A 27726-nucleotide genomic window follows, 5' to 3' on the forward strand; every position below is an offset into this window, starting at 1 on the left:
CAGGAAAACCAACGGTCTAATCTATATAAAATCAGCAATTGACAACCACTGAACAACAGGCTCTTGACTTAGGACAGGTGCATAAAAATGCAACGGGTTTAAACGTTTTAACATTCGCCAACTTTCACCCTAACCTGAAACAGTGGTGTAACATTACAACATAAAAAGACACATACAAAAATATCAATTGAAATAGCATATTCATAAAAACAAGTAAATATACACTGAACGAATAAGTTTGATCTATGACACAATATAAATAGACTAGAGGGGCTCTCAAGAGCTTGTGTCGCTCACCTGTATCTACCCAGGTTTTGGAAATCATGTAAATTAAGATTAAAAATATATAGATACCCTAATAATGATTGAGTCCAAGTTTGGTTTAATTTGGCCCAGCAGTTAAATCAAAAGCAGAAGATTTTTGAAAAGATTTACAAAAATTACAAATAAATTGCAGATAATAACTTTAAGGGACAAAAACTCCAATAAGATGTCAATTGCCAACTGGTCATGTTAAATTATTTGTAGATCTTTCTTTCCTTGAAATTTTTGCTGTGTACAATATATCTCAATCAATAATGATATTCAAGATAATTAACGAAAAATAAAAAAATTCCTTTCCTCTGCTTCAACATTTATATCACCCAGGGCCTGTATAATGCTGAAAATGCCTTCAAAAAAATATTTGGGCAGGGGTTCCTCTGGCCCCGACTAACCCGCCGTGTCTGAGGGGCATTCACCCAATATAATTATGCTGAAAGAAAAGATATAATAATGGTTTATAGAAAAAGTAACACTGAATAATTCTGGAAATGGAACATATCAAGGAGAAATAATTAGCACACCCCCTGAAAAAATTGCACCGAATGGAAAACAATCAAGTCATCCCATTTGTTACTGAAGACCCCTTATCATTATCTAAATTGGTTTTCAAGTTGGGACCATTTGAAATTCTTTTTTTTACATTTTCCCCATAGACTTCTATAGCAAACCCCTATGTCCCATTTTTACCAATGTAGTTGTTCAGGCCATATCACTCACCGCTAAACAAAATTCGTTTTCTCTCGGAATTATATCAAAGTACTGAAGTACTGAACAGCGGATGACCGAAAGGTCTTGTGGGCGGCCACAAGCACTTGTCTCAGAAAAAAAATTCGTAAGGGTTCCGTGGAACCCAGTGTCTCGCCTACTTTTGCTGTTAATCGCAGGCTCAACAAAAATGAGATGAGGAAAAAATTTAATAAAAATATTCCTCTTGATACAATTTTTTTATTGTAAGAAGCTTCTGTCCAAGTTTGGTAAAAATCAAGGATAGTTTATGAATCTAATAAATGTTTTACAAAATTTAACTGCAGACTGCATGTAATGTTAACTGGAATAAAAAGTCCATTTATAAGTAAAATATGGATAAACAAGTACAAAATTTTAATAAAAATTTCCTTCCAGATACTAGCTTTTGATCATAAACAAACTTCTGTCCATGTTTGGTACAAATCCAGGATAGTTTAAGAAAATTATTAAAATTTTTAAAACTTTAACCACAGAGTGAATGTAATGTTTCCTGGCAGAAAAACTAAGTCCATTTATAAGTCAAATACGGAAAAACTGGATTTTCTTTTTTTTTAAATTTACTTCTGGATACTATCTTATGATCATAAACAAGCTTCTGTCCAAATTTGGTAGAAATCCAGGATAGTTTGAGAAAGTTATCAAAATTTTAAAAATTTTAACAACAGAGTGAATGTAATGTTTCCTGGCAGAAAAACTAAGTCCATTTATAAGTCAAATACGGAAAAACAGGATTTTTTTTTCAAAATTTACTTCTGGATACTATCTTATGATCATACACAAGCTTCTGTCCAAGTTTGGTAGAAATCCAGGATAGTTTAAGAAAGTTATTAAAATTTCAAAAACTTTAACTACAGAGTGAATATTTGTGGACGCCGCCGCCGCCGACGACGACGACGACGCCGACGGAATGTAGGATCGCTATGTCTCTCTTTTTCGACAATATTCGAAGGCTCGACAAAAATCACATCTCTATACCTGAAAGTGAGGTTAAGGTGCATAGATATATTTTTTTCCGGGACAAGTTCGTGCGTGGATGATGAATAAATGACAGGGAATTCAACAATTTGTATATCACTCTATTCTACTATTCTAACAATAGTGCAGTCCAAGTGCATGGTGGACACTCTTCTGTAATAATTCTATTTTTCAAATAGACTAATTGAGTAGGCATTCATATTTTCCTGCAAAACGTTCTTGAGATAGTCTTTCGCATGCGTTAACACAAATTTTTGTTATTGATATATGTATTTCTCACGATAAAACATTTTCATATCATTTATCTATGTTCATAAAAATTATTTTCATGTATATTTATTGATGTAATTAATATACAAGCGATAAGGAATGTTATTTTGCACACGATAATATCCGCGTAATTTTATGAGATACGTTCGGTTATCAGTCAAAAACGCAAGTCACGTGGATAGAAATGTCTGTGGCAACAATACAACGGAATGCCCTCACGGTCATCCGCTGTAAAAATCACACCAAAAATTACTAAATAAGTAAAATAATAAGGGGAGGCAATATGAACTTTAAAGAAAATAAACTTTTTTCTTTTCCTAAAACTTATTTAAAAAATAATATAAACAATAATAAATAAAAAAATATTATTATGCTATGTAATTTATTAATTTTCGTCGTGAATAGTTGCAAAAAGTTTATTCTTTTAAAATCTTAATCAACAATTATCCTTTCAATTGATTTTCGTGCAAACAACTTGTTACTTAATACTCATCTTTAAAAAAACTACTGACCAACATAAATTTTCTCATAAGATCGTCTATTAACATCTGTTCTTAATTTAGACTAAACATTGCTTTATGGTCTTAAAATATTTTGATAAACTTATCAATGTTATTGCAACTCTACTGTGCAAATCATGTACCGTATAAACTGTCACATTAATCAAGATGAAGATCATTAAACTGATTAAATATTGACCATCAACTCTTTGATGTACATGAAGTTGACCTTGCCATATCACTCTCCGCTAAACAAAATTCGTTTCTCTCGAATTATAAAATCACACCAAAAATTATTACATAAGTAAAATAATTAGGGGAGGCAACATGAACTTTTAAGAAAATAAACTTTTTCTTTTGCTAAAACTTATTTAAAAAAAAAACAATCTGAACTAATAATAACAAAAATTATTGCTTTGTCATGTAATTTATTGATTTTCGTCGAGAATAGTTGCGGAAACCTTGCAAAAAGTTAACTCTTTATAGCCTCAATGAACATTTATCCTTCAATTAATTTTCGTGTATAGAACTTGTTACTTAAAACTCATCTAAAAAACTACTGACCAACATAAAATTTCTCACAAGATCGTCTAATAACATCTGTTCTTAATTTAGACTAAACATTGCTTTATGGTCTTAAAATATTTTGATAAACTTATTAATATTATTGCAACTCTACTGTGCAACTCGTGACCCACAGTATACATATAGTTCGCTAACATATAGACACATTACAAATTACGCCAAGAGAAATTTGTCATGGGAATTTTTTTTCTTCGATGTTTACGAAGGGCTCAAAGTGCCATTTTGATATTCAAAATTTATAGTTAAAGACTACCGAATACCATTTTAATGTCAATAAAATTTGGCTATCTCTTAGACTAGGTATAGAAACAGATCTTCTAATATACATTTGAGCCCTCCGTACTTATTGAAGACAAGAAGTTTTCACAAATGTCTCTTATTTGTATCTATATTTACAAATGCTATTCAATGTTTTTTTTCATTATACATGTATTCTCTATATGCTTCTTGTGTACCCTAGCCTAATTGGTAATACAATATATCTATCTATGCTAAAAGAAAGGTCTATTTAATGCACCTCGCCCTATTCCGTGATAAAATGATTTTTGTTTCAGAAATCTTTTTACAGTTTTTATATCTATACCTAGCCTAACAGTAACATTTAAATGACTTTGATATATCAGGAAAGTCTCACTGTCATTTAAGCGGCCTCCGGTAGTCTTTTGTAATACATTTTGAATATCAAACTTACACTTTGAGCCCTCTGTACATGTTGAAAATAAAAAGTTTCCACAGATTCCTCTTATGGTATCTGTATTTTCATATACATAGTCTTATAGAAAATGAATGTTGTTAAAATTTAAATATTGTATGTTTGCAAATATTGTCATGTTTGTCTTGGTAACAATTCAATATTTGGATTTTACACCAATAAAATGATTTGATTTGATTATACACTTACTCTGGGATAAATTTGATGAAGATTGAAAGATCAAGATTTTTTTTGTGCAATTTTTTATTTGTCTTTTTTTTCCAGGACATGTTCCTTTCGGTAGTAGATATGTTTTCAACTATCGAAAGGAACATGTCCTGGAAAAGTACGTACATGTTTTGTCAAGCCATCCAAATTCTGTCAAACATGCTATCTATACCTTATGGACTCGGTATTCGTGTGAAATGAATTTGCTCAACAGAAGAAAATTACAAAATAAGAAGAGAAGAAATAAAAACGCACCTTAGAAAACGGGGATATAATAATTCGTCAACTGAAGATCATAATTCTTTAAAAAGGGGGTGATGATCCGATCCAGTCAACAAGTATCTGTGGACGGAATCATACGGAACCATCAGAGATCCACGGAATGCTGCTTCGTGATCGAAGATTGACGAAAGTCGATTTAAGGGTAACAAAATTTCTTGGACAATCTTGCCGTAGCTTACCTTCAATTACAAAATATGTTCGACCTTCCTTAATCCAACCATCTGCAGGTGTTTTGAAAATTCTGTTAGTAGCAGTGATGACTATCTTTTCTGATATTTTATCTGAATATGCCAGAGCTGTTGCTGCGGGAAATGCCTGAACTAAAAAATACATAAAAAAAATATATATATAAAACTTTAACAACACATGTGTCAGTGTTTGGAAAAAAATACACTAGAGACTCTAAAGAGCCAGTGCCGCACACTTAGATCAATGTCCACCTTCAACAATCTCCAACATTGTGGATTAGAATAGATAATTAATGACAAAAATCAGTTTCCCTCGATTTATCTTTTTTAGTTTTAGCCCAAACACAAAAAGAATTAAAAAAATCCTTATTTCATAAGGGCAATCAATTTGATTAAATGTCTTCTAATAATATTGGCAAAAGATGAGTTAGTTATAGTTTGTTTTGACCATCTTTGTTATTTAAAGTGTCTATATATCTTCTGTATTTTAAAGATAACAGGCAAAACGCAAACAATTGGTAAACATTATCATTAAAGAGCAATAAATTCAATAAGGAATCGTTTGACGATTTCGGCCCGTTGACTTATTTGACGATCTTGTCTTGCTAATAAATTTTGCAATTTAAATTTTTTAATCTATATATATCTATTATAGTTTTTAAGATAAAAGACAAAAACACTAAAAATGGGTAAAAATTATCATGAAAGAGCAATAAATCCAATAAGGAGTTGACAGACAATTTCGGCCAATAGGCTTCTTTGTAGATCTTGTCTTGCTGATCATTTTTCTTTATTTAAGTTTCTATATAGCTGTGGGAAAGGTACGCTAAAGACGGTATCTAACGCTATAGCCATATGCAGTGGAATTTAAACTAGAAACCCCTATTTCTATGTAACTGGAGATTTTGCCCCTTTTGCAAATATACAAAAATGCAAACACAAGTTAATTCAGTGGTCTTACTAAAAAATATTAAATTTAGAAAAAAAATTTTAGCGTGAAATGTTGGAACATGTGTATTTTGTCGTTACGGTGACAATTTGGGGTCACCGATGATATAATTAAAATAATCGATTCTCTCATTTTGTACCGAACAAATAGGGCAAATACGTGTATGAAGATTTTGGTAATTATAGTTGAACAGAAAAAAATAGTAGTTAACTCTTCTATTTAGTATGGGATCCTGACATAATATTCTCAATACCGTAAGCGGATTTCCTGTTCGAATCTTTTTGAATTAAAGCTTGCAAAATCGAAAATATTTCATCAGGATCTATTATGGTTTTAAAATATTTTACAAAAATCAAGTTTCAAGTATACAAAATTATCTTATGTAATAATATCCCTACCTTTATAGCCTTTTCTGTAGACTTTTGGATTAAACTATTTTTTTTAAGATATTTCATATAACGGAGTGAAATTTATTCTTTAGGAAATGGAAAAATAAGTGCAATTTCTTAGAAAAAAAAATATTTGTATATTTTATAGATAAACAAAACCAAATCATTTAAAAATTGTTAACTAAAAATGCTGGTTAACCCCTATATTAACCTAATTATAAATCATCTTAAATTTTTCAAAGTTGTAAAGTTACGCTAGAATAAAGTAATGTTCTTCGGACTTGCTTGCCCTAAAATATTTTTAATGAAAATGAAAATAAAATAAAAAAAAAGCTCTCCGCCTCGCTGTTAAGCATTTTTAGCCCAAGTTTGCTTAATATTCAAAACTATCGCTTGCTTCAGAAAGCAAATTACACGAATTTCAACAAACAGCAGAAAATAATAAGTATATTACAAATAAACATATCTCGTTTTTATATAGATTAGACCGTTGGTTTTTCCGTTTGAATGGTTTTACACTAGTAATTTTTTGGGGCCCTTTATAGCTTGCTGTTCGGTGTGAGCCAATGCTCCGTGTTGAAGGCAGTACATTGACCTATAATGGTTTACTTTTATAAATTGTAACTTGGATGGAGAGTTGTCTCATTGGCACTCATACCACATTTTCCTATATCTATAAACAATTTTTATCAATTTTTAGGCTTCGTTCATTTACAGTTACAGTAAAATACAAGTAAACACTATCTAAAGTATGCACACTCCCCCCAATTCCAAGTATATGAAAAAAAACATCTTACCTAGTTCGTCGTAAGTGAAAATTTTCTCAATGATGAAGGAATATTTTCCATGCTTACCGCGAAATGTTATTTTGTACTTATCCGTAACAGTGAACGCCGCCATTTCATTTGTTGCTTCCGTCTCGTGTGATAAATTTTGATATACTAGCACGTGAGATATCTATTCAGTCGCTGCATTTTCTTATCTTTTCCTGTGATAAGATGTTTCATTTCATTGGTCTAAAAGATTTTAAAACTTAGAAACTCTCTTCTGATTGGTTACGCTGTATATAGAATTGCGAATCTCGAATCTCGAAATAAAGATATTGAATCTCGAATCTCGAATTCCAAATTTCGAACTTCAGATATTGAATCGCCAAATTCGAATATCGGATCTCGCATGATCCTTCTGGGCTTTCGTACAAATGTGTCACAGGTGTAGAACTTCATGTTCATCGATGACTCGTATGCTGGATGATAGTGGTATTATTTTTGATCAATTTTGAAACAAACAAATTACCTATGGAAAAAAGTCTTACTTGCAAAAGAAATGAAAGATTGTAATTCTTTTATGAAAATTTTGTTAATCTACTAATAGTTTAATCTTCAAAAAATAGTTTACCCAAATATGCAAGTGCCTGTACTAAGCTAGAAACCTTCCCATTGGTTGTCTCATGTCAAAACTTCGTACTTAAAAAAAAAAATATGTTATTTGGAAAATTCTGTGTTGATATAGTTTTTATTTATCTTATTCACACTTTTATAGACTCCTGACAATTGAGAGCATGCTACATGTTTAGTGTATGGACTGCATTTGCCCTTTTGATGCTTGCTTGGTGTTTTTTATCGATGGGTTGCTGTCGGATTCATAGGCGGTTTTTGGGGGGGCAGGGGCCTAGCCCCCTCATAGAGCTACGTAAATAGTTAATGCATAGAATTTCTACATGTCCCACACCATGGAATGACCTCAAAGTTTGTAAAAATTCTTGTTAATTCAATGTTTTGAACTTTTCTATTTCATTTTAAACTAAATTTTCAATTTTGAGACTTTATCTGTAATGTTCATACAATAATTTTAATTTGAATTTGAATTGTATGATATTCTGAAAGAGCTGAAAAAATATACACTCATGACAAGTTAGTTCCAGGTTCTTTTAATATCTTGAATACACCACTGTATGTCTGTGACGTCGCAGTATTGTTTAAAAATTCTCTCCTGCATATAATTGCTATTAGTAACCATGGATTCCTTCATACATTTGCATGTAATATCCTTGTAAAATGTTGATTCAATGATAAAATCCAGTTATGCATAAACCGCATCAGACTCTTGGAATACTTCATATAGTTGCTGTAATCTAAAAATAAATTTAAGGGGATAATTTTTGTAAAATAATCATCAAATACTACCTTACCAATCAGGGTTCTCACTAAGGAATTTTTAAAGGTGAGTCCACAGACTTATCATTTTTTACCTGTGCAAGGGTGAGATTAAGAAATGCTATTGCTTTATAATTTATCATTGCAGTCTCCATGATAAAATAGAATAAGGAAATTATTCTCTAAAGTATATACCAATTCAACACTTTTATTTTTGTAATACCTTCTTGTATGACAAAGGAGTAGTGGCACTAAGGTGGACATTTGGTCCAAAATTAGGTGCAAATTCTAAAGTTATCATACTTGACCTTAAATTTGACCTAACATCATAACTTACATGCACATGTAGGTTTAAAGACTGGTGTTTGGGATATAGAAATTATTTCATATTTGTTGAGTTACAATATCAACAATAACAAAGCATGAAGAAATTGGTATATTTTGTAAAATTTCTTTTATTTCGGATTTTCCTTGTTTTGTATCAACTTTGATATGTATACATTTTTTGTACATTTAATCAGGATTGAATATTAAGAGTATAACAACTTCATATTTGGTGGAATTCTGTAAAAAGTATCACGTTAAGAAAGCTTCTCTAAACTTGTTTACTGTTATTTTGCTGCAGTCAATGTTACAAGGAAAGATCTGAAATAAGAAAGTTATTCTGCAAAAAGATTGCATTTTTTTCGTTTTTGTGAAATACAATGTATGTGCATATATTATCATGTAATTACAATGACATCATAACATTATATATGAGCTGCCTTGGACTTGTAAGAGCTGAAAGAAATGATTTTGCCCAACATGCCCAAGGCAGGAGGAAAATTAATTCTCTGCAACTAAAAATGCAGGATTAAATTGTGTACAGTCAAAGTAAAAATGAAACTTTGCTGCAGTAAAAATTAAGCATGTGTAGCAACAGATCAAAATGAATAGTTCTATCCGTCAAAAATCCCATATTCAACTTCATGATCATCTACTCACCATATGAAAAGTGAACTTCTTTGTGTTAAGTCGTAACTCGTTACCTAAAATCTCCAGTTTCCTTGATCTGTTGACAGTTCTCAGTTCATATAAAGTTGTCATCAAAAGGAGAATATTTTTGAGTTGTCGTCAGCAAAAGATTAAAACCGTTCTGTTGTCGTTGACTTCTGCGACAATAAAGCATATGTGTGAGTTGCCGGTTTTATTTTATTGATTATTCGTTGATTCATATGCCATGGATTTTGTTTGTCAAGTTAAATCAACAAAACAAAGTATTGTTGACAATCTTCTGCCAGCGTAAATCTCGTCATCATAATCTACATCTCAGAAGCGTTTTAAAAACCGACTGCAGACGCAAGATTTACGGATAGCGTCATGATGAAGTCTTTTTCACCTTTTCACATGCTTTTAAGTATTCTTGAAAACTATAAAATAATTATATATAGAAGTACTGAAAAATGACAAAAAAATTTAGTACTGAAAAATGACAAAAATTTCAGTACTGAAAATGACTGCAGTACTGAAAAATGACTGAAATGTTCAGTACTGAAAAATGACAGAAATTTTTAGTACTGAAAAATCACTGAAACTTTCAGTACTGAAAAATTACTAAAATTCTCAGTACTAAAGACAACTTTTTCTCAACATTACTAAAACATGCATATAATTATATGTGCTGAAAAGGTATGGGTAAGAACTGTACTGATTGAAGATATTTTTTACCAGCACTGTATATGTAGTGGCATTAAAAGTACACGTAAACGCTATGTAAATTCCTGGTAGTGTACCGAATCTAGCATCTAAGCGTTCCCATATAAGCCGCACTGCAGTGGCCGTATTATTGGCATTAGCACATCTAATGTTCTGAGTATGCTGTTTGGAGCTTGGTCCCAAATACTTTATTAAAAGGTCCAACTGTTCCAAGGGATTTGTATCTAACTCGGTCATTACGTGTTGAAACTAATTTTCCAAGATGAGTAATATGAAGGCTGGTCATCAAATGATATGAGCCTAGATGTAATCAAGTCTTTCTTCACCATGAACTTGGCTAATTCTTTGTGCTTCGTTCCTCTGGGTTGGAAAAAAAGGTTGTTCTGTTGGATTCAATGGTCATAACGAATGAATAGGAATGTTAATACTATTTGCTTGAAAGTCATTTTCGGTCAAATGTGAAGAATGATGTGAGCGCTGTTGCTCCACAAATGCTGCTGTACGTCGTTCTGTAATGTTTCGTGTATCTGGTACATAAGAACTACGGTACTTTCTGTCAGATATTCTGTCTACATTGGCATGTTGCACTAACGGATTAGCGATTCTTGGTGGTTCGTTACTTTAAACATAGTCATTAAGATCATAATTCAATGCCTTCTTAACGGCTTGCAATCCCGACTCAGTTTCGTCGACGTCACTTCATAGAAAGGACGTTTCTCTCTGCCTTGAGTGTAGCTTCACGGTGTAATATTTCTGCCTTGAGTGTAGTTTCACGTTGCAATAGTTCTGCCTCCTCTTTGGCATATTTAAGTCGTGTCTTTGCGGTTTCCATTTTCACAGTTTGTTTAAGAATCGCTGATTTTGATTGAGCACTAAGTAATGAATTTCTAGTTGACCCATTATGACGGGAACTGTGGTGCGAGCTTTGACTTTTAAGAGTCCGTTCACTATCTTGTTTAGATTTTCTAGGCAGCAATTCACTTAAATGTTGTTTGACGACACATATTTTAGCCTTTAACGCATAGAATGACACTTTAAAAGATGCATGCTCGATTCCACTTTCTTTTGTCCTATATGAATTTAAGAAATCAAAATATGTGTTGGCTTCTTTTTCAAACTTCTATGATAGCTTTGAAATTTCGTCTCTGTACGTCGATGCTATGGAGAGGTCCACCACTGGGTTGTCTTCGACGTCCAGTATAATAGCGTTGATATCTCTTTTAATAGTTCTAATAATATATTGGTGTCGTTCATTAACTGTTGGAAAAGGTGATCCCCTTCAGATGTAAGTGTTGTTGAAGTTCTTAACTCTCTTTCAGAAACGGATTCTGACATGTGAAATCTAACTCGAGTTTGTCTCCATATTCTAGTTTTTTCACTGTACTGATAAGTCGTTGAGAGATCAACAGTTTATTGGTATACAGACCCCCGGAGAGGGTGAAAATAGGTTGCATCTGTGCTTGACTGTACTTTTCACAACACGCACGATATAAATGTGTACGCACGTTGAGACTGTGCAGTACTGATTTTTTAGAAAACTTAAGCGTGACCCTTGTCTACATGTATAAATCACAAAAAATAAATCCTAACATGTGGGATTGACAAATAATGAATGGTATTTAAGGGGAAAATGCATACATAAAAATACAAACAGTACTGTTTACTCACAACGGCAACATTTACTCATGTCATGTGTAAATGAACATCAATAACCATATATGAAAGTGCATACCATGTTTAATTCAACAATTGGCACAACGATATACAAAATGAGCACAAATATAAAAGGTTAACTTACTCTAGAGGTGGATTAAACTTCAAGTAGAAAAAAGAACGTGTTTCAGTTTTGACAATAATCGAGAGATTGAAGAGACTGGGGAGTGAAATGATGAGAAAGGGACATGGTCGATTCGGCACTTAGACCTAAACAGTACAGAGTTGAAACCTTAATTTTTTAATAGTTTCAAAAATTATAAACTAACAATTCTAAAGTTGTTACAAATTATATCAGTGCCGCAGTACAGACAACTGAGCTGATGACATTTATGACACGCTTTGGGAACAAAATCTACACTAGTAAACCAATTGTGATCTGAAACGGTTATTGTGAACCTAACAGTTCATAAAAGACTAAATAATAAAATATTTAGTCATTTATAGCCTGATATCTTCTTTTCTCTAATGGTTGTGGCCTATAATCTATTTCTTCCATGAATAGATATTTCTCGTCTCATACTGGACGGAGTGTGATATGAAAAAGTGATTCGAAAATCTGCGTTAATTTGATTGGCTTATCCAGCATCATAAGACGATATTACGGCATTTCCATTGGTTATTCGTTAGGTAAATGATAACTTTCAAAGGTTAAGACGATGTACATTTCGACCATGGCAAGAAGCATTGTGATTTCTTTAATTATATACAAAACACTCACACATTCCACCTGACAATCTTCTTTTTGTCAAATTTCATTACATTCTGAAGCGTACAAAAAGTCTTAAAATGTCTGATGTTAAAGTTTGACACCGGAAATGAACATATGACGTCATACTGGAATGTGCAAAAAGTAAAATCACCAAAATACTGAACTCCAAAGAAAATTCAAAACGGAAAGTCCCTTATCAAATGGCAAAATCAAAAGTTCAAACATATCAAACGAATGGCCAACAACTGTCATATTCCTGACTTGGTACAGGCATTTTCTTATGTAAAAAATGGTGGATTAAACCTGGTTTTATAGCTAGCTAAACCCCTCACTTATATGACAGTCCTATAAAATTCCATTATATTGACATCGATGTGTGAACAAAACAAACAGACATAATAGGTAAAAATGTCAAAAATAGGGGTACAGCAGCCAACGTTGTGTTATTATCTTAATCACTATAAAAACAAACAGATATATAAACAAACATTTACCATCACACAATGACACAATGATGGGGTGTATAAGTACAGAGCCACGTCACATGCAAGAAAGAAACACAAAAAGGCACACAGACAAAGCACAGTAGCAAAAATAAAAGACAATAATACATAAATTATAGCAAAGACTTTTCACGGAATTTTTTAATCTTACACATTGAGAGTGTGTTGACCATAAGCGAAATAGGTATAACAACTTGTAAAAATTTGATATCGCTAGATAATAGACTTTCCGTTTTGAATTTTCCTCGGAGTTTGGTATTTTTGTTGATATACTTTTTTTATATAAACTCTCGTTATTTAAATCAAATAGAAATAATGAACTCGCCGAAGGCTCGTTTATTATTATATCGAAATTAAATAACTCCAGTTGATATCAAGCGATTTCCCATTCTAACTCGCCGAAGGCTCGTTTATTATCATATTGAAATTAAATAACTCCAGTTGATATCAAGCGATTTCCCATTCTCACTCATTATGAAACCTATAAATATCTATTTCAGTCAATTTTCAGACTCATCAACCCTGTATCACAAACTAATAAATTTTAGTCAGTCACAGCCATTTTAAATTTGATCTTAACATTATATAAAATAATAAATAATTCAGTCATATATTGCTAAATCTTGTCTCACTATTTTTTTTGTGTACCACCTTTGATAAGTGTTTAGTATTACGTTGAATTTTCACTTCTGTTATCGTTCTATGAACAACAAGTTTATTTTGTAAAAAATATTCTGATACTCCTAACAATAAATATCATATTTAAAGTAACCTGTTTCGTTATTTTATTCAACGCCATTTTGTCTTAGGTTAAAGTTATCTTTTTGATATTGTTTTACATATTACATGTATATTCATATTGTGTTAGAGATCAAATGTATTCGTACAGTGTATGTTTACTTGGTTTTATTGATATTTCTTTTTGATCGAGTTAAGCCATTTCAATTGATATTTAATCCACCATTTTCTACATAAGAAAATGCCTATACCAAGTCAGGAATATGACAGTTGTTATACATTCGTTTGATGTGTTTGAGCTTTTGGTTTTGTCATTTGATTAGGGTCTTTCCGTTTTAAATTTTCTTCGGAGTTCAGTATTTTTGTGATTTTACTTTTTATAGTGTGTCTTTCTATGTTGTAATGTTATACTACTGTTTCAGGTTAGGGTGAAGGTTGGCGACTGTTAAAAAACGTTTAAACCCGCTGCATTTTGTTTCCACTTGTAATAAGTCAGGTACGTGTTGTTCAATGTTTGTCGTTTGTTGATGTGGTTCATAAGTGTTTCTCGTTTCTCGTTTTTTTTTATATAGATTAGACCGTTGGGTTTCCTGTTTGAATTGTTTTATACTAGTCGTTGTGGTGCATGTTATAGCTTGCTGTTCGGTGTGATCCAGGGCTCCGTGTTGAAGGCCGTACTTTGAACTATAATGGTTTACTTTTTACAAATTGTGACTTGGATGGAGAGTTGTCTCATTGGCACTCATACATCTTCTTATATCTATATATAAAAGTCAATTCATAGGCCCATCCACTGCGCTAAATTAGGTCGCTTTACAGACAATTCAGTATAATGTTCATGTGAGTAGGTAAATACAAACTACTAAAAAGTCTAAACAAAGGCTAGAGGGAGAGGCGAAAGACGTACTTGTTTGGTTTTATAACTATTTTGATCTGAGCGTCACTGGTGAGTCTTATGTAGACGAAACGCGCGTCTGGCGTATTAAATTATAATCCTGGTACATTTGATAACTAATTATACTACTCATAAGTCAAAAATATACTGACAACACCATTCCCACAAAAAACTGCAGGTGATCTTAGAGTTTCCGGAAAGGTAAAAATATCCTGATCCACATGTGGCACCCATCGTGTTGCCCAGGGCATTACAAACTCGGTAATAAGTCTAATTCGATAGGTCATATTCGGGGAACATAAAACATATGCAACACAGAAATGAAAAGTTCACAATTGCGAAGTAGAAATCACCCCCTTTTGTCGTAAAGTTATGTTTTTAACTGATCCTCATTGTCAATTTCTAGATGCAAGTCAAGGTAAGAATTCGACTCAACTGTATCTGTTGAATTCTTTATCTCAAGTTCGATAGGTTTGATGCGTTCAACATAGTCACCAAAGTTTGAGTAATTAAGTGAGAGAACATCATCCACATAGCGGAAAGTAAAGTTAAAGGATACTGCTAACTTTTTTTTCTTCCTAAGAAGTTCCTGTATGAAGTAAGCTTCATATGAATAAAGAAACAAGTCGGTAAAAAGAGAAGCACAGTTGGTTCAAATGAAAATGCCGATTGTTTGTTAAAAACACGTCCTCCGAACGTGACAAATATGTTGTCAATCAAGAAATCAAGAATCTTGAAATGTCAGTTTCAGAGATTTTTTTTCTTTGAATCAGAGTGAATTTTTTACAAAGTACGATTTCCCCCTCCGAACGAAAAGATACTTGTTTCTACGTTGGTCATTCTGTTTTATGAATCAAAGCAGGACCAACTTTTTTAATTTGTATTTAAGTTTAGAATGGAGAATACTTGTATGAAGTGTAGAAAAGTCAATTTATTTAATACTTTTGAAAGATGAAAGAACAGATATTTATTGACTGCAAGAGAATTGTCTGAAGAAAACTCAATTTACCGCAGTGAGTTAGGACGAACAAAAAGTATCTGAAAAAACCAATTTAATTATAGAAGAAGAACAAGTGCTGTAAGATTAAGATTTTTAGGTTATTTTAAGATAAAAAGGTCATTTTGACTTAGATTCAGCGGTAAGTGTTTTGTTAACTGATAAATAGGATTGTCAGCATTCACAAATACATTTATTTTCTTTTTTATTTACAGAAAGTAGATGGAAGCCTACGAACTAGGAAAATATGAAATAGTCATACAGAAATCGACACAAGTTGTTACTGATGGAATCTTGATATTGAAAAAGGTTTGAGGATAAATGAAATTGAAATATATCTAATCTATACCATAAACAATGTTTAATATTAACATATGCTGATATAAAACGAAATAAAATCTTAATGAACCAACTTGTCAGTGTCGACATCTCATCAAATGAAAACAAAACCAAACAATTGTCTTTTTTATCTTTTTAAAAGGTAGTGATCATATCCATATGAGGTAATACTGGATATTAATCCTTGCGTTTTAACTTCATAAAACAAACCAATTGCAATATCGAACGTGTGTGTGAGAATGTATTCATCGGACAATGTTAATAAGTAATATTACATGATAAAACATAATTGTCGATTTCACACACAAAAAAAGAGCAAGCAGCTATTCCATCGTGATGAAGGTATATTAAGTTCTTTTGTTCACCACCATCCCCGATCCGCACGCTGTTTATCATTCCAATTATTGTTCTGTTCAACCCCAAACACTTTCATGCGATTGAAGTCATCGAGGTTTTTCTCCTTTTTTGGTTTATAAGCTTTTCATATCTTAGGTTTTGGATTTTCAAATATTTTGGCCTCGAGCATCACTGATGAGACATCTATTGTTGAAAAACTCATCTTTAAAATCTCTTTAACTTTTTCAAATCATCTGTGATTTTGATAAAATCCTCAGCTATCTCAATTATATACTGCTCTTACAAAATGCCATTATTTCAAAATTTGTAGTTTGGTTTATCTCTGTAACATTTAAATATTTGATTAATAGTTAAAAGAATCGAGAATTTTCAGTTCAGACTTAATTCAGATAGTCAAATAGAAAAATTTGTATATCTTTTGTTAAATCAATTTCGATTTTGATAAAAGTCTACAGCTATCTCAATTAAATATTGATCTTACAAAATGCCTGGTTATTTGGTAGTTTGGTTTATTATTGTTGGTTGATAGGATTTAATTAATAATTATCTATCTGAATTTTGTCCACACTGAAAATTCTAGCTTTTTTTACCTAATAATTGAATCCTTAATTTTTCAGAATTAAACCAAATTACAAAATTACCTGGTATTTTGTAAGATCATTATATAATTAAGCTACGGAACCGTAGCTCATAGGTCGTTATGATATATTTTGACAATTTGCGGACCAAAGAGCTACGGATTTTTCCTATTTCTACCAGGTTCGGGTAGCACTTATTTCCCAAATGTTTATTATTTTATTATTTATCAACCGTGCATAGCTAGTCAATTTATCCAGTTTTATATGTATGTATGTCAATGTATCCAGTTGGCGTTTGTTTTTGTTGCACTTCAGTGTTTCTGTTGTTCCTTTGTTTTCCTCTTATAGTTGATGTGTTTTCCTCGGTTTTAGTTTGTTACCCGGATTTGTTTTCTCTCAATCGAATTATGACTTTAAAACAGCGGTATAATACTGTTGCCTTTATTTATAAAGCTTTATATTTCAGGAGGTAGAAAACATGGATGCTTCAAACCTTGTATGCAGAAGGCTTATGTTACAAAGTTTCGGTCTGTTATATGCTCATTGTCCTTGACCGCACATTCATGGTTAAGTGATTGCTTTAAATTATACTTTTTTTTGTCATACTCAGGTAATAGGATAAACATATTTGGTATATGTGTTCCTTGGAAGGTATACATGTTTGTCAAACAGGGTTCACCTGAACTCGAACTCATTTCATGGATCAGTGACCAAGGTTGAGTTTATCTATTCGTTTGATGTGTCTGAGCTTTTGATTTTGCCATTTGATAAGGGACTTTCCGTTTTGAATTTTCCTCGGAGTTCGGTATTTTTGTGATTTAACTTTTTACGTGGTCATATCCGTATCTCAGATAGATACTATAAACAATAGGTCAACTTTGTTTGGTGTATGAAATATTTGTAAGGTATACATGTAAGACAGCTGGCAGGTTTCATCTGACCTTGACCTCCTGTTTATGGTTAGTGGACAATATTTAGTTTCTGAGGTTTGGTCTATTTCTCACATACTATAGGCAATGGGTTCGTTATATATGGTATATGGGAAGATTGTAAAACATGTAAAATGTACATGTACTTTATTTTGCCTTATTAACTTTTTTAATTCGAGCACCACTGATGAGACTTTTGTAGACGACACGCACGTCTGGCATATGTACAAAATAAATATTGGAATATATGATGAGTTTATTTGCAGGTTATAATAGCAATATGACAACTATATTATATTCATGGAATGATTTTAAGGTATTCACGTCCGACAAGTAGTGTTCATTTGACCGTGACCAAATTTTCATGGTTCATTTGTCAATGTTAATTTTTGTAGTTTGCTCTGTTTTCCATGTACTATAAGAAATATGACCAGTAAATTTATTGTAACGAATGATTATAAAGGGTATCAGTCAGTCTGACATGGTTCATGTGACCTGAAACTCATTTTCAGGGATCATTGATAATGTTGAACCTATGTTATACTTGATTTATTTTCGACTTAGGTTTCGCCTCTCGTTTGTAATAAAACCTTCATTATTAAGACTTTCAACATTGATTCAATCATTAGTAAAGCAGGTAAGACATTTCAGCGTGTGTATTCTTGTCATTTATTTTAAATGGTTTCAAATATGAGCTCATGTAGTTTCTAATACTTTAATATACTTTATTATCATTTAATCAGTTAACCTGGATTATACGTCAATCAATCAATCACTCATTTAAAATACACCAGAATATATTTAATCAATGTCATATACATTAATGCAAGTCATTATAAATGTATAAATGGAAAATATGCTGACAAGTTAATCAATGGACGTGTACTAAGCTTCAAATAGACCGTTGGTTTTCCTGTTTAAATTTGTTTTGACTAGTCATTTTGGGGCCCTTTATAGCTTGCTGTTCGATGTGAGCCAGGGCTCCGTGTTGAAGGCCATACTTTGATCTATAATGGTTTACTTTTTAAAGATTGTGACTTGGATGGAGAGTTGTCTCATTGACACTCATATTACATCTTCTTATTTCTATTAGAATGTATAAGATTGTGTATCAGACAAAACAAAGAGTCTTCCCTCCCCAGACATATGTGTGTTTAAATGCCAAATCAAAATAGAGAAAGTGACACCAACCTTCCATTGATATAATGAATAGACATTAAATGTCCGTTTGGTAATTTTTGTCCTCTATTTACAACCATTTGGTCGATATCTTTACTGACACCTAGTAACAAACAATATACTTTGCCATGGCGTTGTCAGTTTAATTTTGACATATGTTTTAGAAGTCACTTTAGTATTTTTAGCCTCTCTAAAAGGATTCAAAAACAAGAACTCATGTCATTTCCTTAATCAGCCTATCAATATAAAAAAAACATCATGCATCATTGGTTTATTATTGAAATAAATGTTACTATTCAAATAATTAAGAAGATCAAGTAAATATGTTTTTCAATGAATATTTTACAATCAAAACATTACTTTTAAACAAAGTACAATCCTGCGAGTTAAAAAATATGTGTATATGCAACCAATTGAGAGGAGTTAGTCGACTAACTCATAATGTTGGCCTAAAAAACCTGATTTTTGTTAACTGCGACGATGTCTGAAAATTATATGAAAACATATGTTAAAATGTCCAATTATTTCAGTTAAAAATGATTTTTGACCATTTACGTCAAAAGTATTGTATTTCTGACGTCATAAATGTATTTGAATTTGTGAGCACCTGATTTTTGGCATCTTTTTTTGTAATATTTATGTCTGTTTTTTTAGAAAAATCAACAGTGCACCAAACCTCGCCAAAAATATTTCTGCTAAAATATTTCAAATATACCATATTCTGTACTTTTCAAACAAAATTTCAATGTGTGGGTTGGTGCCATATATGAAATCATGCAATAAGGTCATAATTCGAAAAAAGATGATGAATTTCTAGAAAAATGGACTTAGGTATCTAAACCTTTTTCAGGCTAATATATATATCAATTAAAATCATAGACCACAACACTGCTTGGTCTAGAGAGGATAGACTCACTCGGGAAAGATTTTGGATAAGAAAATTAAAACCGTTGGCACCAAATGGGATAAATGAAAAGGTGAAGTTCGAATTCGCGCAGTGCTTTTCATTTGGGTTATATATTACATATTACTACACAGTCTCTGTTGCTATTTCTTTACCTTTGTCAACTCTAAAATTTTTGAATTATACCAGTTTAAATTGCAGGGTTCCATTCATTTGGGAGGGATAAACAAGTACGCAGTCACGTTCAATTATTTAACCTTAGTCAAAATTTATTATTATTTTTTTAATCATTATCAAACTGCTATTTATTTGTGATGTTTAAATAAGCAGCCTCTGTTGTAATTACTCTACCGTTGTCAAATTAAAAATTTTATACCAGCTTAGATCGGTCAGTGCTGTTTATTGGGAATGTATTTCCACGCAATCGTTGTTGTAATATCTTAACTGTCGTCACCTTTGAAATTTTAGAATTGTACCAGTTCATATCGCACATTACTTTTTTTTTATTTGAAGCATTTCTTTGCAGTGTCTGTTGTAAATAGCTATATAATCTACGTAATTTTAGAATTATACACGCGTCTCTGTGTTCGGTTTTAACTGTTTTATTGTATAAATTTCAAGATTGTTATAGTTTTATCAGAATAGATTGATATGATTCATTTTACATCATAATCATACTGATGAAGGATATCTGTTATACGAAATATTTATGGATAATTACATTTAATGTTTCCTTTTTTTATTAATGGTGTTGTTTTGTACACTTTTTAGGCGTTTATTTATTTATATATATCATTTATATAAATGATATATGAAGCAGCTATACATTCTTTCTAATTATAATTTTCAAAGATGACACATTTAGTAAAACATACACTGTTAAATTTACACGAACAATTGAAGTTTTAATGATTCTCCTTTAAAGGTCGTTTATTGGGTTACTGGCTGTACTCCTTTCATTATTTTACATGCTCCCCGGCTTAAAATGACGTTGATTCTTTGAATAATGCCCGTAACAAGTCAAATTTATGGCAGTTGTTTTTCACTTGTTCCGTTGATTGATTGCGTTTGATTTTGTCGGTTTTATGGACTTCCCCTGTGCATTGGAGTTCAGTATGTTTATTATACATTTTTGTTGGGCTACATTTCATACGATAGATATATTTACTCAAAAGCAAGATTTGAGGTAGTACTGACTTAAACAACATCATGCCTTGTGTATTCTCTATTAATAGTTTTATTTATTGTATTTTTCAGACATTTGTTAGATATGAAGTATTTACTACCATTGCTGATTCTAATTAAATGTCATGAAATTAAAGGTAGCTATATCATAATTGTTTATATATTATACAAAATTGTCAGGAATCAATGTAAGGCAAATCTTAAATAGATCACCAAATGTTTTGAATAAATATAAAAAAATGAATTCTCTTTTCATGGTTTTGGATACACACAAATTCAATGAGGTTAATAAGCTCTTCCATAACCATGAGGAATAGTCATAACAAATCTGAAGGAAAACATCCAACTGCTAGTATTTCTTTCCGTGTATTTGTCAGATGTCAGGTGTGGTACTTTTCTGCGTGAAGAGTAATATCAACAAATTAGTCTTAAATGAGACTGAAATCGAACACAGTGTCATAATTTGTTGTGTGAACAACTGCAGTGCTAATTGCTTAAGATAAACCAACAGTTGAATAACCACTGGACATATAAAGATATATGTTAGTTAACGTGGTAGGAAAAAAAATGTTTGCGCATTATAAATATTGTATAGACGGCATATCAGTTTCATTATCATAGACTAATAATCAAATACGTTAGTACATCATAGCTCAGTTATCGTTAGAAAATATATGACATGAAAAAAGCAGAAGACACGAAGGGAAGAACAGTGAAACACTACACAGAAAAGAAATTACTGAGCAACAAGAACACAATCAAAACAGGGGATGATATTAAAAAAAAAATAACAAAATTACTAAACTCCGAGGAAAATTCAAAACAGAAAGTCCCTAAGTACATCAGAAGGGTAGACAGAACCGGTTCAACCATTGGCACGCGTGGTGTTGGTCAGTGGAAATAAAACAGTTCATAAGGAGTAACGTTATTTATTCTGAGCCCTAGTGCTTTCCATGTTAAGGTCTGCAGTTTCAAAAATTCATTACTGTTTGGTATTTAGACCAAAGTAACAGTCAGTTCATGTTATAGTACAAAACACAAGTACTCCTGATTTGAGCAGCAGGACCCATATGACCTGCAATTAAAATTAGTTTTTTCATATTATCGAAAGAAACTTTCAACAAGGATTGTACTGTGATCCCAAGTCCTTTAACTTTCCTTTGAAAGAGGGACGAAAGATACCAGAGGGACAGTCAAACTCATAGATCGAAAACAAACTGACAACGTCATGGCCAAAAATAAAAAGACAAACAGACAAATAATAGTACAGATGACACAACATAGAAAACTAAAGACTAAGCAACACGAACCCCACCAAAAACTGGGGGTGATCTCAGGTGCTCCGGAAGGGTAAGCAGATCCTGCTTCACATGTGGCATCCGTCGAGTTGCTTATGTTATTACAAATCCGGTAAATAGTCTAATTCGGTAAGTCACATTCGTGAAAAGGGAAGGGTATTGTAGTTACGACATAAGGAACATATCCGATATCATCATTGAAAATTACCTTAATAATTTACGTATTGACAAAATTGCAGCTATGCGTAGGAACTATTTTGTTTAAAATTTGTATTTATTTCGTAAGTCTTTTTTCTGACCATGCCCATACTCAATTATACTATGACCACAAAAGAGTGCAAGGAAGTACCAGCAAACTCCTCTGCTCAGAACGAACGATAAAATGTGTCAATTCAATGAAAAAATGTGAAATTGTGCATTTATTTATGACACAAAAACTTTACACGTACTTGACAAAACAGAAAGTAAAGGAACAGTTTTTTTAATGCTAGTCTCCGTAGGGCCACCAGAATGGATACTTGCATATGATGTTAGTATTATACCATGTGATTTGGTTGAAATGATGATGTCCTACTGACATTTTCATATTGGCCTAAGCTCAATATAACGTTTAAGTGGTCATCTAAAATATTTAGAATAAGGCCAACTACTCTCATGGAACTACGTTTACACAAACACCTGACATAAGTGACCTGGCCTCAGTTACAATGTTCATTGACCGTTAACAATCCAACAGTGCAGAAGGTTAACCATGTCACTGAAGTGCCATGCTTTTGTTTGTGGGAATAGAAAGAACATAAGTGCAATATTATCTACGTTTACCATTAAAAAAGATTAATGCCCCGTTCTTACACTGTAACTCGGCTAATTGCTGAGTGTATCCTTTTGTTGTTATTATCAGTATAACCCCATATCATTAAAGAAAATTATACTTACAAATGTTTAGGTGTTTTGGAATGGACGGTTGTTGGAAAAGTTACAGATTATGGACAAAACGTGACTTTATTTTGCAATGTTCCAAACTGCTGTCCCAAAGATGCTGGATGGGATAGGTGGACTCCACATCAACGCACACTGTTTATAGATGTCAAAACAGGACGACCTAATAAAAAGTATGATGGAAAGGTTGAGAAAGATGGATACACCTTAATTATCCAAAACCTGACTAAAAACGATCTTAATGTGTCGTATTCCTGCCTGTATGGTGTAACATTAGGTGAACAAAAATATTTACTCGCGGAGGATGTTTTCAAATGTAAGTTAACATAATGAATAGATATAGTTAAGACCAAATAATGTGTAACTCGAAATAAATATCAATGTGAATCAACATTGATGAGACAATACTTCTACTAAATAGATATAAGAAGATGTGGTATGAGTGCCATTTAGACACATCTTATTTGTTGTAAAAGGTATTAATACAGAATAAACCGAAACTTCGAGTATACAATGCAACAACAATCCAACGACACAAATAAATGAAAGGCATACGGGAATTTATAGATAGAGTCTGTGAGAGATGCAAACTAACAACATTTAAAAAAAGTATATTTACAAATTCCAGAGATGTTAACGTACGGTATTTAATAATATTATGTATATTTAACAAGTCAAGCTAACAACTGAGTAAATAAGTTAAAAAAATATCAAAGTTTTGCTATCAGCACCCTACAAAACGTTTCTATCGTTTTTTATAAAAGACGTTTCTATATTTTAAAAGAAAGCAATGCTTAGACTTTGCTGTGAGACAGGCACGTGCACATTTTGCATGGTCAGACAATATTTGTAGATCCTCAAGCCCCTCTCATAATCAAAGAAAAAAAAATACATAAACGAACATGAACCAAATCAGTTCAGGAAAATAACTAAATAAATCTAATATCAAAGAACGATAAACGTGTTAGCTTATTTGCTGTTATTGGTAGCGTATCCATAATAAGTAGTTAAGTTTTCACCAGCGTCGTTTTGTTGAATCCAATCATACTTTGACATTTGAAAACAAGAAACCATATGGCCTAACCTGTTACTTCTGTTTGCCTGCGAGGTACACTATTTGACCAACTCTCAACATTTAAATTGCATTTAGTAAACATGTTCGAAAAACTTTGTATGTTAACGATCTAAGTGTTAACCATCCAGAAAGGGGACTTTCTATTACATACTTGCGATACTTGCGATACAATAGGAATATACGTTTAGGGGCCAGCTGAAGGACGCCGTCGGGTGCGGGAGTTTCTCGCTGCATTGAAGACCCATTGATGGCCTTCGGCTGTTGTCTGCTCTATGGTCGGGTTGTTGTCTCTTTGACACATTCCCCATTTCCATTCTCAATTTTATTGCTCAATCATAAATAAATTGTTTTGTTAACTAAAACATGATAGATATATGATATTGTTTACAAAAATTTTTATTTGAAATGTCTCAATAAAGATCTTTGGTCTTCACAGTTAAACCGGGAATCTCACACATATCCATACATTATTCACTAAAGAGGAGATTTTAGAAAATCACAAACCCTTTCTTCTCTCCTTTGGTGTTAACATAAAATAACCAATGCAATTCTCCCATCTTTATACTGAATTAATAAACTTTAAAAACATTCCGAATGTCGATATTGACTAAGATTGACGACTTCAAACTAGAATATATATGACAAACGTACTGTTTTCAACTTTCCAATTGTGAATTTCCCATTTCTCAGTAATAATATACCCTCTGCTCCTCTGATGGTATTTACATATCACAGTCCATACGATACGTTTGTGCATGTTCACTTTGTACGGCATTCATTAACAGGGTGTGCTTTTAACACAAAAGCTGCTCAAACAGATTTATTCTTGTTTGAATTGTTTTACATTTTTCATTTCTGGGCCTTTTATAGCTGACTATGCGGTATGGGCTTTGCTCATTGTAAAGGCCATACGGTGACTTATAGTTGTTAATTTTTGTGTCATTTGGCCTCTTGTGAAGAGTTGTCTCATTGGCAATCATGCCTAATCTTCTTTTTTATATTATGAGAAAGAACGACTGTAATCGACACTTCATAAGTGTTTCGGTCACCGTTACGAATTGGTTGACCAACACGATGTGTAGATGTCACAACTCCCTAGCGCAATAATTTCGCGGTATTTGATGTTTAGATACCAGTCTAATCGTCTGATTTAAAATTTTAATATTTGTGTCTTATTCCTGATTGTGACATTTTCATTGAGCGTGATTTTGAATTGAGGGTGATATATGGTATTTTAAACAAAAACATGAGAGCTGGATGTTATTATTTACTCAAACAATAATACAAAATGGTGTTATTATCTCAAACATGATATATATAACATGTATAAATCTGTAAAAAGGGCCAACCATCAAATGTTATTTATACAGGACCGTCAAGATTCGGCGATACTGCACAGATAAGGAAAATATTTTAAAAGTCTTAAGATTGGCGCAAATCTTAAGACTTATATATATATGATAATTTTTGTATTCTTGTCTTTCATTTTTGCTTATGCTTTGTCTATATGCCCTTTTGTGTTTTTTTTATACATATCACGTGGCCTTGTACTTATACATCCCGTCATTGTGTTATTGTTCTTTGATTATTTTTGTATTGTTGTCTTTAATTTTTGCTAATGTGCTTTGTCTATATACCTTTTTGTGTTTCTTTGGTACATATGACGTGGCTCCGTACTTATACATCCCGTCAATGTGTTGTTGTGCTATTGTAAATTATTGTATTCTTGTCTTTCATTTTTGCTATTGTGCTTTGTCTATATACCTTTTTGTGCTTATTTGTGACATATTGTTTGTTTTTTTATAGTGATTAAGATTATAAAACAATGTTGACTGCTGTACCCCTATTTTGACATTTTTACCTATTATGTCTGTTTGTTTTGTTCACACATCGTTGTCAATATAATGGAATTTGATGCGACTGTTATACAAGTGAGAGGTTTGGCTAGCTATAAAACCAGATTTAATCCACCATTATCTGAGAGAATGCCTATATCAAGTCAGGAATGTGACAGTTGTTGTCCATTCGTTTGGTGTGTTTGAGCGTTTGGTTTTGCCGTTTGATTACTGACTTTCCGTTTTGAGTTTTCCTCGGAGTTCGGTATTTTTGTGATTTTACTTTTTATACATGTTATATATCTCTCTCTATATATACATAGAAATAAGAAGATATGGTAAGAGTGCCAATGAGACAACTCTCTATCCAAGTCACAATGTGTAAAAAGTAAACAATTATAGGTCAGAGTACGGCCTTCAAAACGGAGCTTTGGCTCCCATCGAACAGCAAGCTAACAAGCGCCCGAAAATGACTATTCTAAAACAATTCAAACAAGAAAAACCAACGGTCTAGTCTATACAAAAAACGAGAAACAAGTAACACTTAAGAACCACTTCATTAAACGACAACCAATGAACAACAGGCTCCGGACTTAGGACAGGAGCATACAAATGCAGCGGGTTTAAACGTTTTGACTGGCGCCAACCTTCACCCTAACCCGAAACAGTAGCTATATAGTGTAATGGCTATAAATAAAAAACATTAACATACATATCCTTTTGAGTGTGGTTTGATCAGTAAACAGATTAATACAATCTTTCATAATAAATGAAATTGAAATTTGCCTGACAATGCAATTCTAAAACACTATTTTGCATCAAATATTAAAATGTAAAAATATTTACAATGCAATGAAAACACTAGCGTCATCGGGAGTGCTTCTACCAAAAAAATATATCGGTTGAAACCTTTGTAAATAAGAAACTTTTACAGCCCACTGTACAGTAAATATTGGTGCTTAATAAATAACTTGGAAGTAATTCAAGATTATTTATCAAGTTGACGAAATCTGTTGAAGTAAGGTAAGTTTTCAAGGTCCATTGGTCAGTATTTCAGTGATATGGAGAACGATGCCACATGATAAATGTATTCTTTGTCTTTCTTGTTTGAAATTGTCCTCTTGTTTGTCGCAGTTCAGTGAGTGCATGTTGTTCCGTTGTTTTCCTCTTATATTTTGATATGCTTCCCTCGGGTTTGGTTTGTAACCCGGATTTGTTTTCGGTTAATCGATTTATGACTATTGAACAGCGGTATACTACTTTCGCCTTTATATGCACTATGATCGATATTTATTTAAATTTGTCCATTGTTACCGAATGCCACAGGTGTTACATGCATAAATTGAGTTCACTGTTTTAAAGTTGGAATTAACTTCTCTGTCTAGCAAAATATTGCGTTTATATTTATCGCATTGTAAATATTTTTTAACATTTTGGTATTCTTATACTAAATAGCGTGTTAAAATTATACGTTGATTTTATATATATGGTATAGTTACTCAAACATGATAGAAAGTGATATTGGTTACTCAAGCCTGATAGACAGATGATGTTGTATACTAAACATGAAA

General features: G+C 32.3%; 1 protein-coding gene across 1 annotated transcript in view; it reads left to right on the plus strand.

Moving 5' to 3' along the window:
- LOC127711826 (uncharacterized) overlaps positions 1-27726 on the plus strand; it is a 197330-nt gene that overhangs the window by 54921 nt on the left and 114683 nt on the right. The window contains exons 2-4 of the mRNA XM_052217980.1: positions 15753-15846; positions 21081-21145; positions 23253-23561. Of these exons, the coding sequence (XP_052073940.1) occupies positions 21094-21145; positions 23253-23561 (361 nt within the window). The 5' untranslated portion in view covers positions 15753-15846; positions 21081-21093. The remainder of the gene's footprint in view (positions 1-15752; positions 15847-21080; positions 21146-23252; positions 23562-27726) is intronic.

Source organism: Mytilus californianus, unplaced genomic scaffold, assembly GCF_021869535.1.
Source record: "Mytilus californianus isolate M0D057914Y unplaced genomic scaffold, xbMytCali1.0.p SCAF_8, whole genome shotgun sequence".
Classification (NCBI taxonomy): domain Eukaryota; kingdom Metazoa; phylum Mollusca; class Bivalvia; order Mytilida; family Mytilidae; genus Mytilus; species Mytilus californianus.